Source organism: Carica papaya, chromosome 9 (assembly GCF_054855325.1).
Source record: "Carica papaya isolate Zhongbai chromosome 9, ASM5485532v1, whole genome shotgun sequence".
Taxonomy (NCBI): domain Eukaryota; kingdom Viridiplantae; phylum Streptophyta; class Magnoliopsida; order Brassicales; family Caricaceae; genus Carica; species Carica papaya.
The window spans coordinates 28,988,296-29,003,810 of NC_142317.1; the positions used below are offsets into that span (position 1 = coordinate 28,988,296).

General features: G+C 33.4%; 1 protein-coding gene across 4 annotated transcripts; it reads left to right on the top strand.

Annotated features, from left to right (window-relative positions):
- The first annotated feature begins 2,131 nt into the window (after positions 1-2,131).
- Positions 2,132-15,278, top strand: LOC110807561 (uncharacterized). Of its 4 annotated transcripts, none has more exons than XM_022032720.2 (8): positions 2,132-2,840; positions 5,484-5,609; positions 5,687-5,730; positions 7,259-7,367; positions 7,443-9,802; positions 10,342-10,446; positions 10,534-10,708; positions 14,919-15,278. In XM_022032720.2, the coding sequence occupies exons 1-8, from the start codon at positions 2,778-2,780 to the stop codon at positions 15,093-15,095; spliced, it is 3,159 nt and encodes a 1,052-aa protein (XP_021888412.1). In that variant the 5' UTR covers positions 2,132-2,777; the 3' UTR covers positions 15,096-15,278. The 4 variants fall into 4 exon arrangements, with proteins under 4 accessions (XP_021888412.1, XP_021888411.1, XP_021888410.1 ...); XM_022032719.2 differs by having other exon boundaries at positions 2,134-2,840; positions 5,496-5,609; positions 14,901-15,278; XM_022032718.2 differs by having other exon boundaries at positions 2,135-2,840; positions 14,901-15,278.
- Positions 15,279-15,515: the final 237 nt, after the last annotated feature.

Genomic DNA, 15,515 nt, shown 5'->3' on the forward strand with positions numbered 1-15,515 from the left:
TCGGAGTATGGGGACGGCCCGCTTCACCCTCATACCGGACGGGGTATCGAGATTTATGATTCTGGTGCTCATACCGGACGGGGTATGGGGACGGCCTTAGAATTAAGGTGAAAGGTTCACGTGTAACGGGAACCCTTATGGATCCCCATGAATACTCGTAGGCTGATAAAAGAAGAAATTTATTGTATGATGATTGAAATACAAAAGTATGATATGTGTTATGTTACAGAGTGTGCATGATCTTATGATGTTTATAATGTTATTATTTTCATAAGTTGTTTTCATGAATCTCACCGAGATAAGTGGACAGTAAAGAGTTTTATTATTGATAAATGAATTTGTTATAAATTATGCTCCATTGGTCGTTTTTATTTTCTACCAACTTTTACTACTATGACAGTGAGATAGTGTGACATCTTTACTGGGCTAGTGTAGCTCATTCTTTACTTAACCATTTCAGATAAGGAAGACTTGGTTCTCGAGCCCATTCCGCAGGAAGACGGCGAGTAGGAGCCAAAAAATTTATTAATTTTTTTTATAGTATTCATTCAGAGTATTTTCTTTAGTTAGTTTATTACTTAATATCTTTAATATATTTTGATTATTGTATAAGGGATGTTAATCATAATCTTTTTTATTTCGTTTATGCACTTAGAATAAATATATATATTTCCTTTAAATTTCCGGAATCGTTACAATTTGAGAGAAATACTTGAGTGCTGAAGCTTGCAACCAAGATAAACAAGTATTTGTAAGAAGTGAAACTAGGTACCTGAAAGACAAATATTTTTAAGATAATAGAAATACTCAAATGGTTAACTTGTTGAGAAGAGCTAGGTGCATGTGGGTAGCCGAATAAATACTTGGATGCAAGTTCTAATTACCTCACGACCACATATTCTATTTCACCAAATAATATAATTAGTATTTCATGGTTTATTAGATAATATCAAGTCCACATGAGGCCACATATTCTATTTTATCAAATAATAAAAATTTGAGTGGAACTTTTTGATGAATATGGAGACTTCAAAAATAAAAGTTCATTCTAATTTAATTATTTCATATACTTTATTCAATATAGCTACAAATTTCAAAAGGGTAAATACCTAATGCTCTTATAATGTTTCAAAATGTTTAAATTGACTCATACAATAATTTTTGGTTGAAACACAATTTATATTTTGAAAATTTTTCTGAACAAACCCTTATAACTAACAGTCTTTCAAATATCGTTAGATGAATATCTAAGTGGATAACAATATAACCTCATGGACATTAGAATTACTTTTAAAGTCTTTATGCAATTCATGTTTTCTTGAATAAACCATTGTACTAATTTTGTGTTTATATAAGTCTTGTACTTTCTAATTTTATTCATATAATAGAATTATGCAGTGGTCTAAAATTGAATTGGATCGTACCATATCTAGCCTGATTGAGATTAAAAAAAGCATATCTAGCCTGAATTAAAGATCATACTATATAAGATTTGATTCAATACATCTGCACTAACTTTTTGGTCCATGTTAGTCTGGGCCAAATCAAGTTATTATTTTTTTTAATTTTTGAATAATTATTTAATAAACATTTAATAATCATTTATAAATATGTAAACCATAAATTATTTAACACTATACAACTAATATAATTAATTAAAGAAACAAATAGAAGCATTAAAAAAACATAAACTAATGAGCAAATCCTAAATAAAATAAAATATAAATTAGTATATGTTGTTGAATATTCATCCATAAATTACATATATCCATTGTATTCAAATATTAAAAATATTTTAAAAATATTCATCCATAAATAACATATAGCCATTCTATTAAACTATTAAAAATATTTTAAAAATATTTCATGCTTGGGGATAATGTTTATCTTTACATGTAAACCTTTACTAAAAATGTGGTATGTAATATATATTAAAAATATCATTCGAAACCTAATAAAATTGTGCGCACGTGGACATAACGTGGTACGTAATATATATATATATATATATATTTAAGATAATTAAGATAATTAAAAAATAAATATTTAAATATTCTTTTTTCTCTTTTTCTTTTCCTTCCAAAACTTTCTCTAATTTTCTTCTATTCTTTTCCTCCCCAAGCACTAAACCTGCTCTCATTTTCTGCACTTCATTGCCAGTTGAAATGAAGATATGACAACTGTTTAAACTTCAATAATAAATTTAGTCATCCCAACCTTTTGTTTTTTACGCCAATCTCAAATCTTATTCTTTCTTTTATAAGCTTTATGTTTCTACCAAAAAAAAAAAAATAAAGAAGAAAAAGCTTCTCAGTCCATTCTTGAAACAATAAGAAAACCATTATATATATAGAACAAATGGATTTCAAGCTATTGTTTTTTTATGAAAAAAGTTGGAATTTAGTTGGAATTGGTTGTTGGAAATTCTGAATGAATAATAATCTGGAAGAAAATGAATTATCAATGGGGTGCTCCCAGTATTAATAATATACCATACAAATCAATTTCGGTTACATGAAATGGAGATTGTGATGTATATTGTTTATATGTGTATATATAGAGAAAGATATATATATATATCCATATATATATCAACTTTCCAAAATTTCCATGCGAAATTTTGTCCCCCCTTTTTCCAACTCACGTGTCTCCTCACTTTCTCGCTCCCCTTTTCTAGCTTATTCAAGAGAAAAATTGCAGTGAAAGACAGAGAGGAAGAAGAAAAACTTCAATAAAGTATATAAAATAGATAGATATAGTGATAGTTGTATTTAAGTATGGGCAGAAAGAGGAGCAAGAAGAGAGGTGTTATGGAGAAGATTGACCAGAAGTCTCCCATGGTTTGTTCTTTCTGTTCTACTTTCTTTGCAAATGTCTATTTGTATTCTCTCTCTCTGTAATCTTGAATACTTCCATTTCCTTTTTATCTAAACAATTGAAGGGTAAAAGAGTATGTATGTGTGAGATTATTTTTATCATGGGTATATCTAATTGAGATGAGGGTATATAGGAGATAAGCAAATTCTTGTAGGTAAATCTAAAATTGGCTAAAATGACAGTTAAATTTAGCTGTGATTTCTGGGGGTTGTTATCTGATCCTCTTAGCTAAATTTGGGGAATCTTTTGTTTGAGGGATTTTTGGGGGTTTGATTTTTTCCGGGTTTTCAGTCAATTTTTTAGCAGTTTTACATTTTAATCGATCAAATTAGAGTAAAATTCCTTCTTGATTGTTGATTATGTGACTGTTTGGAAAAATTGTTGAATGGGGTTCTTTTGATTTCTGGTAAGTGATCTGCTGCCCTCTTGAACTTTTATTCAGACATTTGGGGCTCTCTGTTTTATGGATTTTTACCCCATTTCCTGCCCATGTTTCAAGTTCTGATTATTTACATTTTTATTTGCAATTGCAAGAACCAAGTATGATTTTTTTGATTTAGTAGTTAAATATCAAATCTTAACTTAATTCTTTAAGAATAACTCTTGAACGAAAAACAGTTTCCTCAAGGAAATGGGCATGTCAAACGTTTAAGTATAGTCAGATCACCAGTAGGCTTTTTGCGTGTAATTTATGGTGAAATTTTCATGTTTTGGCATTTGTTTATCGACACCATTCTAAAATAAGGGTAGACTATTTTTCAAAAGTCAGAAATTTATTTATAAATAAATGTATAATGAGGAAAATATGTGCTAGTTTCTGGTAGATGATTATGAGGAAGATAATTCCTTTGTTACAAAGTGTTCATACAAAAAATGCTGAATTTCTAAAGGATTATATGTTAGATATTGTCTTTAATGTAATAACCAGTGGGGAGACATGTTAATACATGAAGAGTAGTAGAAATATGTTTTCTAGTATTATTTAAGTATCAATATTTGTTATAGATGTAAATTCTAAAATATGTTAGCATCCAATAGTATTATCTTATGGCTAATTCTTAAGTGTTGTTTACTTGTATGTTAGGAAGATGGTTGATTGAATGAGTGATTTCATTTCAACTTAATAACATGTTTGATTTAGGTATTTCTCCATAAAAGACATGTCTATAATTCATTCTATGCAGATGTCAGATGACTACAGCTAATCCCCTAGAATTATTGTTTATTAAGTTTTTAAGAGAAGTAATCCGTGTTAATTTTGAATTTCAAAACCATTCTATGATGGATCTAATAAAAAAGGGAACATGCTGAACTTCTGGGGGACTTAGGCATAAGGTAGCTAAGCCAAAGCCTTTAAGTTTTCCTGGAAAAAAGCCTAAAGAGTAGCTGAATTGAATATTGGTTATGTCCTCAAGGCCTAAAGTTTTATTCACCCTTTCAACTCCCAATCCAAAGGAGCTCTGAACCCATCAAAGAGCTTAGGTTGTCGGATCCTCTTCTTCTAATCCCGCCAAAAGTTATTCCCTTTGTTTCTAGAAGAAGTTATTTGCCCTTAGTGATTATCTTGTGATTAAGCTACAAAGCCCATTGGCTGGAACACAACATCTGACTAGCAACCAGACTGAGCAAATTGGCTCCTCTGCATAGGTTGGGGATTGTGTCCTGGGAATAACCTAGCCTAGAGGAGGCAGATGGGATCTTTTCTAGGGAGATCTAGAGGAGTCAGAGCTACTTGCAGGCTGTTGGAACAAGCTAGAGGTTTTTGTTCAAATTAACATGTCAAATTGGGAAAAAACCAACATCAAAATAAGGAGCTAAGGAGAATGCATCGAGTTCCATTATGGTGTTTGTTGGGTTGGCAAGAAAAGAGAGAGGAAAGGGTGACTAGAGTAGGATGTAAGGATGCTTGAGTGCACCATCATCTACGGTGAAAACAACATGGTAGTTTATGAGTGTGGAAGGGGTAAGGAGAAATTTCCTTGTTTCTATTTGTTTCCAATGATTATTTTGGAATACGAGGCGTCTTAACAACCAAAGTAAGAGAGCTCTGATCTCGAGGCTTATGGAGGAATTGGGAAAGAGGATTTACTCTGTTTGCAGGAAATAGGAAACAAAGATTAATGTTCTGGGGGATGGTTTCGTATAATTCGTGTGAAAGAGATAGATAGGTCGGTTTGTAGGTTGGTTTAACTCACCAGTTGGTAATTCATGTGGTGTTCAAGTGTTAGAGAATCGGAAAACTTCTTCGAGTCTCTAGAGAATAACATGTTCTCCTTGTGCTGTATTTTTTTATTTCTCAATAAATTCCTAGTCACTTTATACTTCTGATTCTCTTGTTAGTTTTGATATGCATAATCAGAAAATATCTTTACCATAAATTACTTTGAATTCCTAGTCACTTTATAATTCTGATCTCTATTTTAGTTTGTGAATTAACCACTTGCTAGAAATGTTGGCCCCTTCTTGCATAATTCATTCTTCCCATAATGTGGTTGCTAATAACGTGGATCATCAGATCATTGAAAATGATTTTTGGGTGAAATTACATTGGATTTAATCTTCTTTTTTATGTTATTGTTCTTAAATCACGCTGCTGAAATGGGTAGGCACAACAAAAGATGCAGTGTGCTCTTGGAAGAACCCGTGGTGATAACCAGAAGACTGCAAATGGAGAAAACAATTACTCATCAAGGAAATCTTTAGAGCAAGAAAATTCCAAAGCACTGTCACAGGTCACTATTATGATCTCAGTACTTTAGCCTTTTTTTTTTCTTCTATGATTTTGTACTGACTTTCTGTCTTTCTTCAGGATTTTAAAATATCCTCTGTCACTTGGAGGAACACTGATCAGAGGTAATATGGATTCTAGGATATCCGTTTATTTTTTTCTTGCCATTGAGAGTGGTTAATCTGTCAAGAAAGAAATCAATGTTTGTGTTTCCTTATATTTAACCACATTTCTCAAATTTTTGGTGACTTTCATGGTCTTAAGATCCCTGTTCGGATTTATTTTTATAGGCAGCCACTCAATTATTCTGGGTTAGAAAATATGGTAAAGATGTTTCTTATATTTTGCTTAATTAACTTCAATGTGCATTTTTGTTGAATTTACATGTTGCAAGTATCTTTGTTTCTCTTTGTACGGCATGCATGATTCCATCCCTATATCCTACCTGAAGGACACTCTTCCTTTACATGCTTTTCCAAGTGCTTACTTTATAGAGACGTTTACATCCCCACTGACTCAAAATTCTTCCTCTTTGTGGGTGTTGAACATTTATTTGTTTATTTATTATTATTTTTTCTGTGAACACTACATTCAGCTCCTAAATTGTGTCAATATTTCCTATATAGAAAAGATAGTGGAAAAATATATTAAAATAGCAAATCACATAATTATCGTAAAAATTATTTGTTAATTCTAAAAACATTTCATCTTAGCTTCACTATTCATAGAGATACCTATGAATATAAAAAAATATCAAGAATAGAGTCTATAATAGAAGTATAACCATAGCAGAACTTAATTATTTTGGACATGTAGGAAAGGACTATAAAAAAATAGCTTAATATTCTCTGGTGGATTCTATAGGAAAGTTCCTATTCTCTTACAGTCCTCAAGCTGATGCTTATATTAGCTTAATTTTATTATAAATAAAAAAAAGGAAATAAAAATTAAAAGTAAAGTAAAAAGTTATAGTCTGACAAATTTATACAAGGTAAGGGAAATTCCACCAACCACTGGTAACAAGGTTAAGATTGGCAAATTCCATGAACTACAATTCCAAACGAGATGAACCGAGGATCAATTCTAATACTCGTGTTCAGAAAGATTTTACAAAACAAGCTCAACCAATAGTAAGGTACCATGTACCATTAACAACAATCATAAACCTTCCATAAGCTGCAAATCATGGCAACAATTTATCACCAACTTAAGTCTCAAACATATTCGTCTAAAAGGAAGTTTCAGAAGTATTATTATTTGCTGCATTTGAGACAAGCGCCAGAACTTCATCAAACATTGAACAGACTAGAATTTTCGCCACTAATATTACTAGTGGCTCCGTTAAACATTGATCCCAAATGCAACAACAAAACTTGTCCTTGTCGATGCCATGACCCTCCTAGCTTAACAAAGAGATTTCAAACTCTCCTCAAACTGATCTCTGACAAGCTTATATCTTTCCTCAAGCATAAATGTATTTGCTTGGCCAAGGAGCTCATGCTTTGGAAAATAACGTATTTTGGTTCTACATACTGAAAATTAGACTTTATTTCATTCATCTGATAACATTCTTATAAAAAATGAATTATTTTGTTTACTTATCTATGAGATTATTATTTTCTTATTGTTAATCCTTTGTTATTAAATTTTTAGGTGTACTGTTTTGACATTTCTTATGCCTGAACTTGATGGAAATTTGAGAGTGGTTGCCCTCCCACTGCAATACTTTAATGATGCCAAGCACTTGAGATCTGGATGTCAGGTGAATATGAACAGTTTATTCCTGGTTCCCTCACCATCTACTAATTCTTTAATGATTGATCAATGTCATATACAGAAAGTGCCTTCCCGTGGTGCTACTTTTCCTGTCAAGTCATTTGCAACCAGAAACTTCCCTCCACCTAATTGGCAAAGAAACAGAACCTCAATAAAGAAAGCGAATGAATTCTCTGGCAATTCTTCTTGTCAGCATTGTCTTACGTGCAATGGTTCCTCTGCTTTAATTCCAAAAGGAACAAATGCTATGAATTCACCTGATACTGACAAAAGCATTGGTGGTTTTAAGAAAGAGATGGCAGCAAAGAAAAATACAAAAAGCAAGGGAAGAAAGAAGCAAAAAAAGAAGAAGAGAGATTCATGTGAGTCTGATCCAACTGAAATACAAGTTTTACCCAGTACCTGCGGAAGTTCGAAGTCTGAAATCTTTGGTAACAAGGAAACAGATAATGGGGATGGACTAGTATCTCATGACAGGGATAACATAATCAATTCTAAAGGCAACAGCAACAGTGTTATTGAATTTTCCGAATTGAGTAAGAAATCTAGGCCTGATGTTGAGGTGGTGGATGTATCAGTAGTTCAGAGTTATACTCAGGCGCAGCCTTTCACTTGTGATATCAACAGAAGATTGGAGGAAACACATATTCCAGAGATCAGTTGTCATGATAAGTATGACTTACAAGGGTCAAATTCACTTACTTTAGGCTCTAAGAGTGCTGATACTGGTAATTCACTTATTCTTGGCTCAAAGTGCAGTAAGAAAATTGGCAGAAGTTCAAGCATCCAAAAGCTTGGAGGTCATCCTGGCCATACAGGAAAGGAGAACAATCATGTGTGGCAACGGGTTCAGAGAAATGACTCTGATTTGAAGAAATCAAGCTCTGAATGCTCTCAGTTGGATCCTTTGCTGGAAAGGAGCTTTAATGTTGCTAAAATTAATGCAGTTTTCAGAATTCAAGATAAGAAGAAATCAAAACATAGAGTTGTTAGAAAGTTGAAAAGAAAGATTAATGTAGAGTTGAAACAAGAAGAAAATATTTATTTCAGCAGGGATTCTCATCGCAATACGGTTCACGGTTCAGATGCTCATGGAGATACTCATATCCAAAAAAATGAAAAACTGGCTAGCTCAGCTCTAGTTAACAGTAACAAAGGAATTCTTACCAACACTTATCCAGGTTGTCCAGTGTATTTGAAGCTGTCCAATACAAATGAATACATGAATTCTAAATCAGTTCAAGTTTGTCCAGGTGATTTGGAATCTCATTATATTGACTCTAACGCTCCCTGCACTCAGAATGTGGAATGTCAGGATGCCTCATTGCCAAAATCTCGCATCTCTTTGAACAAATCAAATTTAGTTATAATTAATGAAGTTTCTCAAAGGGAAAAGAAAACCTGTCGTTCAGAAAACAGTAAGCAGAACCATGGTTCTGGATCTATTCTGCAAAAATGGGTGCCAGTTGTAATCAAGGATCCTGATTTGACAATGTCTATTGGATCTGGCAGTTCATCATTAGAAATTTCTGAAGATTGGAGTTCAGGGAACTCCATAGAAGAGAAAGTAGATTCTACTTCCCAAGATCTTTTGTCTTCAGAGAATATTGGAATTGAAGAATTTGAAAAATTAGATGAAGATGAAAGCAGGAATCAGAAGTTGAGAAGCCTGAATTCCTCAATGCTCAAGGAGCACGCTGCAGCTAATTGGGTGCCAGGTGAATCTGAAAAAAATTCTGTGCTCACAGCTGATTCAGATGAAATTGGCAGGGCAGTGAGAGATGCTTGTAGGGTACAAGTGGCTTCCAAAGCTGTCGGAATTGAAACTGGCAGTCAAATTGGGGAGTTTGAGAAGTTTCTACACCTTTCTTCTCCTGTTGTTTCAAACATTAATTTAATACCTTGTACGACATGCGTGGGGTATCAAATTGGACGTAAAGTTTTGTGCAGGCATGAGAGACCCAATATCCCATTAGGAACCCTGTGGCAGTGGTATGAGGAACATGGCAGCTATGGTTTACAAGTGAAGGCTGAGAATTATGAAGATACAAAAAGACTAGGTCGTGATCTTTTTGAATTTTCCGCATATTTTGTACCTTATTTGTCAGCAGTTCAGCTCTTCAAAAACTTTAAACATCATTCCATAAAGGATAAAAATGGGTTATCTATTCATCAAACGTCAGAAAAGAAATCTGATGTTGATCATCCTCCAACATATTCAGCAGTTGTTCCTAAGCTTCACACAACTGATACAAGCATCCCATTGCATGTGAACAGTGCTTGTGAAGAATCATATTCGCTTTCTAATAAAGAAAGCTCTTCTGTTCCAACTTTTAGCATGGCATGGTCTGGTGAACTGGAGCTGCTTTTTGAATATTTCGAGTCAGAGAAGCCTTGGCAAAGACGGCCTCTATATGAAAAGTATTTTCTCTTTTGCAGCTGTTTAGTTCTCGCTGTTTCAGTTTCATGGATAATCATTTATTGTCATATTGATGCTGTTATCAAGAGCTTTTGTGCAGGCCGCATTATTACAATCATTAAAGCTAAATCCTAATGATGTTTGTATCTTTCCCTTGCTTGATCACTCATATATCTGATAATTATTATATCATCTGCTTGCATTCGGCCATTGAACATAATTGAAACTTTGGCTATGCTGTAGCGATTCTTCTACTATCTTGAATCTTTTGCTTTATTGTAACAAAACAAATATCCATCGATGGCTATGGTTTTCTTTTCTTTTTTTTTTAATAATCAACTGATTGATATTATCTGGTTGGTTCCGTTATTGTTATTCTTGAACAGCTTCACATGCATAATAATTGGAAAGAATAATTTTAAGAATTACATAGAATCCCTTGTGAGAATTAGAAACTAGTAAGCTTTTTTTTTAATTTTTTTTTTCTTTGGAGTCTTCTGGTTCTCGGCAGTAAAATTATCTTCAATTTTGTTCAATCCAGGGTGCAAGATCTAGTAAGAGGTAACGTCCCTTCAGAGTGCACAATGTATGGGGATCCAGCTAACTTGAACTCTATAAATATACATGAACTTCATCCTGGGTCCTGGTTAGTGCAAAAAAAAAAGTACTTTTGAGAGTAAAGAATCCTTGTATTGCCACAATACTTATTCACTTTTTTGCACAATGGTTACAGGTATTCGGTGGCGTGGTACCCTATCTACAGGATACCGGATGGCAACTTTTCTGCAGCATTTTTGACTTATCATTCACTTGGCCATTTAGTTCCAAGAAGTACCAAATTCAAGTGCCAGAATATGTGTGTGGAAATAGAATCTCCAGTTGTGGGTCTCCAAAGTTATAACGCTCAGGTATATGGAGATAGCTGTTTCAGTGGCTTTACTTTATTAATGATATTATGAATTATTCTTTTTAATATTGTTCAAACTTAAAAGAGGAATTATGATTTTCATCTATTAAGTTTTGGCCACAAGTGTGTCCATAAACCTAGGCCCTTTCCCTGTCTTATATTATTACTTAAAATGCTTAAATTTATAGTTTCTGTTAGCATGTTTACATTAATCCTGTGTCCTATATTTTTCTTTCTTTTTTCTGTTACCATATACATAATTTCATTTTGTTCATAAACTGAATGCATAATGTGAAGCATGTCATGGAATTAAAGGTGGAAGTAATCTGCCTATTCTCTCCAATAACTTGTACCCTTTTAATTGTATGAAGTGGGTACTGGTTGTTCCTGCCTCTTCTTTTATTTTCTTTTTTTTTCCTAAGACAAACAGATTTGTGGAAAGTTGAGATAATATAATAAGACAGGTCTATGCAAGTAAAATATTAATCGAATTGTATACTTCTGTGCTCAAGCACTCCTAGATATTACCATATATAGACCCTCCATAATTCAACAAAACTATTCTCAATCTGTATTTCTTTGCTTTTTATAACATATACTGTTAGGGTTCTCTGTTGTGGGCCCTTATTCACTGTCATACTTGTTTATTGACTGAGAACTTTTTTTCTGATATGGGGGTGTTTTAGTGAATTCTCAATATGAGGCCGAATCCTTAAGGTTTCAGTTGAAGGTGGTAGTTTTTAAGTCAAAGCATCACTAAATTCACCAAACAAAAAGAATTTTAGGAGAGAGGGAGTACAATGGCTGGCAAGTAATATCCAAAGATTTGAAGATCATCAAAAGAAAGCTCCTTTGTCCATCTTGTAGGGAACCAAATAGGTACAGTTTGGCAGAGGTGAAGAAGAACTTGCGGGGTTGTTTCTGGTCATAACAAAATACTTTGGGGGATGCTGGAAGAATTTGTCACTGATACCTGAAGTGAGGCAATATAGGTTGGAGTAGTTTGGGTCTCTCAATTGCAAAAACAAAACCAAGTAAACATCACTTTGAAAGAGAAGAAGGATCCAAGGAATGTCCTAGCAAGGTCAGACTGGCGTTTGGAACAGAGGTCAGCATGGAGGTGAAGATAGCAATCAGGTGGAGATCTAGCTGGTATGTCGAGAAGGAGCTTATTTTGGAATCTGAGTCAATTTTCAAAAAAAGTAATTATTGCAGAAAGAAATAAGGTTTAACTCAAAAATGAGAAGATTTTGCCAGATAGGGCTGTACCAGCTGATTTGAAAGTGCTGGAGGGTAAATTTCTTTTAAATATGGTTGACCGAAGCAGGTCCAGAGAGATTTTCTAGACGGAGAAAGCTAAAAGGTCTCTGAAACATCAGCATGCCTCTCTTCTTGACAGAATTTAGCCTTCTCTAGAAGTCTAAAGATAATATTCTTCCGAAAATTGAGGTTAATCCACAGTTGACTGCAATCAGTTCGGAAAAATGACCACCCAAGTAACATCTTAAGACTTAGAAATATTCTGAAGAAGATTGACATTACTCCTAAGATACAATCAATCATAATTGCTGCCTCCAAGGAACCCAATGATCTGCTTGTAGCATCTCCAGAGTTATCGGCTGGACAACCTGTAGAAGTCCCAGGTAACAAAGGTATAAAAAGGTGTCTTGAATCCAAGGTGATCCAAAGAAAGAAAACAGAGTTTCTGGTGATTGATGTTTTATTAAAAGATGGGTACTTGACATCTTGAAAGCCAATGGCTGGGGAGGTAAAGATAAGAATATGCAGAGTTGATCTGATGAAGATTCTTGAGATTCTCTCTTTTTGGTCTCTTTATTTGAGTTGGAGGAAGGTGTTGAGAACGATCTCCTATTTGGTTCCACTTTGAAGACTTACTGGTTTATGAGCATGGGAAAGAGGATTTAGAAAATGTGTAGAGGATCGTTAGGAGTCATGATGAGTCAGTTTTGGATGGTGTGGGAATTCTTTCTAATGAACCATCTCTTGTGGGTGAGAGGATGCTAGGCCTGTGAATGCAAAGTAACTTGCTAGAGTCTTTAATCAAATCTCCAGAAAACAAAATCCTAGTCCTACGTGAGAAGTGGAACGTCCTTCATCTCTTCATCTCTTTACATAGTTACATCTTTGCTTAGTCTTCATCCTGTCAGCTTTTTAGCTAATTTACCCTTGCAATCCAATTTGTGGAAGAGTAATATTGTGTGTTTTATTGAATATTAAGGTCTTATATATATTTTAGCATGAACAATGAAAGGAAACACATAATTAATTATATATGTGGGTATTTTACCAATATTTCCTTTACCCTAATTGTACTTAATGTACACTTTCCAACACTCCATCTCAAATTGATGAATAGATATTGTCTATTTCCAACTTGACAATAATTGTTTAAACCCGGAGTTATTTAATCCTCTAGTTGACACTTGGCACGTTGCAAGATGGTGGACATGTACGGTGTACATATCGAACCACTATCTAGTTTTTTCTTACTAAAATGTCTATCAACTTCAGTATGTTTGGTCCTGTTGTATTGTGCTGAATTTTGAGCAACTTTGATCATCAATTTAATGTCACAATAAAGTCTTATAGACTCGTCCCATTCAATTTTCAAATCTTCCAAGATCATCTTCAATTATAAAAGCTCATATACTTCTTGTTTCATTGCACAAAATCTTGACTCCGCATTGGACAATGCTACCATATTCTGTTTTTTACTTCACTATGTAGTCAGATTTCCTCCAAAGAAGGTACAATAGCAAGTGGTGGACCTTTTGTCTAATACTAATGGTGCATAATTTGCTTTAATGTATGTTTCAAGAAGTAAACTTTTGTTTCTTTTGAAACATAATAACTTTTCCTAATATCCCCTTCAAGTGGCTGAGTATTCGGTTTGCTGCCTGTGAGCGTACTTATTTGGGTTTGTACATAAATTAACTTATCAGACTCATTGCGTAGGCAATATCTGGTCTTATGTGTGACAAGTGTACCAGTTTTCCAATTCAGTCTTTGGTATATCTCTCTGTTAACTTCAACATCTTTTTATACCAATCCCAGTTTAAGGTTGGGATCAATCAAGGTGCCGATAAGTTTGCATGCCAATTTACTTGTTTCTTTCAAAAGTTTGTTGACATATTCTTGCTATGACATGAATATCTTAACTTTTGTATAAATCACTTTTATTCCGACTAAATATTTTAATTTTTCCAATTCTTTGATCTCAAATTCTCTATGCAAGAATTGTTTGAGAATTATTTTTCGTTTATCGTTATTTTTCACAATTATATCATCCATATATGTTAAAAAAGCTGTTACTTCTCCTGAATCTTAATGCTTAATAAACAGAGTGTGATCTTCTTAGCTCTGCTTGTATCCTGTTAGATATCATTATTCTTGCAAACCTTCCAAACCATGCTTCGAGAATTGCTTGAGCCTGTAAAGTGCCTTTCTTATTTTATACGATTTATTTGCCCCTACCTCCTTGATAAACCTTATAAGATTTCCGTATAGATTTATTCTTCTAATTTCCCATATAGAAAAATATTCTTTACATTAAACTGTTTTAATTTTCAAATAAAATTTGTAACTAAAGATAGTAGAACGCATTATATTCATTTCCGCACCATGTGAAAAGTTCTCTTGGTAGTGAATTCCGTAAGTTTGGGTATACCTTTTTGCCATCAATTTTGCCTTATATCTCTTTGTAGTTCCATTTGGATTGTACTTTATAGTAAATACCCACTTGCATCCTTCCAGTCTCTTTCCTTTAGGTAGGTCCACTAGTTCCCATGTTGGTTTTTTTTTTTCTTTTTTTTTTTTTTTTTTTTTGTTTTTCTTTTTCTTATCACACTCTTTTCTTCTTTCTTCTTTCCCAAATGACTTATTTAGTTTATCACCTAGTTTCTGATGATTGTTATATAAGTTTTAGGTGATTTAAGAGGTGAAGAGTGGGTGATATTCAAGAGGGTCACTCTCTAACTAAGCTTTATGCTATCTGTGTCGAGTAGGTCATATATTTAGCTTTCCCACTAACTTGTTCTGTTGCATTTACCGCCAAACCATCAGTTTTCAGATTATGGCTTGTATAGTGGTAATAAAAGATCATTGTTGAAGAAAGGAAAAATGAAAAAGCTTGATGTTTATGTGTACAATGATGAATTGATGAAATGAAACAGGACGAATGCTGGTTTCAGTTGAAACGTGCTGGCGTGAATCAGAGAGCAGAAAGGGAAGGCTTAAGTTTAAAAGAGAGATTAAGGACGCTTGAAAAGACAGCATCTGTAATGGCAAGAGCTGTTGTCATGAAAGGAAAACAGATATGTAGAAACAGACATCCCGATTTCGAGTTCTTCGTCTCTAGGAAACCATAGATAGGGAGTTGTTGATGCAGCTGATGTATAATTTTCTCTTTTCCATTTTTATTAGTGAAACTAGTTCCAGTCTTTTGCACGATCCTTTGTTAAAGGAGTGCTTTGTTGTAATGACTGTAAATATTTAGCCAGTTTTTTTGAAGATTTTTTTTTTGGTCCCAGTTCAATCATATAAATTTTGCATGGATAGCTTAATGAATATATAGACCATTAGTAATTTAACAAGACAAAATATATTACCTTCTTAAGATATAAAAATAAAATAATTAGTAATTTTAATTAATTAATAACATAATTTGCTGAAAAATATATTGACCGGTAATTATATAATAATGTACTTGGTCTACATTATTAATGATGAAGTAAACTAAAACCGTAGGGGTAACTTGCATTTTTTCTAACACCTCTAAATATTTTAAA

What these genes read in the sequence shown, in the direction of transcription:
- LOC110807561 (XM_022032718.2), top strand. Translation starts at nt 2,778, where the DNA reads ATGGGCAGAAAGAGGAGCAAGAAGAGAGGTGTTATGGAGAAGATTGAC. An exon ending in ATTCCAAAGCACTGTCACAG is followed by an intron (nt 5,610 to 5,686) that starts GTCACTATTATG and finishes GTCTTTCTTCAG; the next exon opens with GATTTTAAAATATCCTCTGT. An exon ending in TCCAAAGTTATAACGCTCAG is followed by an intron (nt 10,709 to 14,900) that starts GTATATGGAGAT and finishes GAAATGAAACAG; the next exon opens with GACGAATGCTGGTTTCAGTT.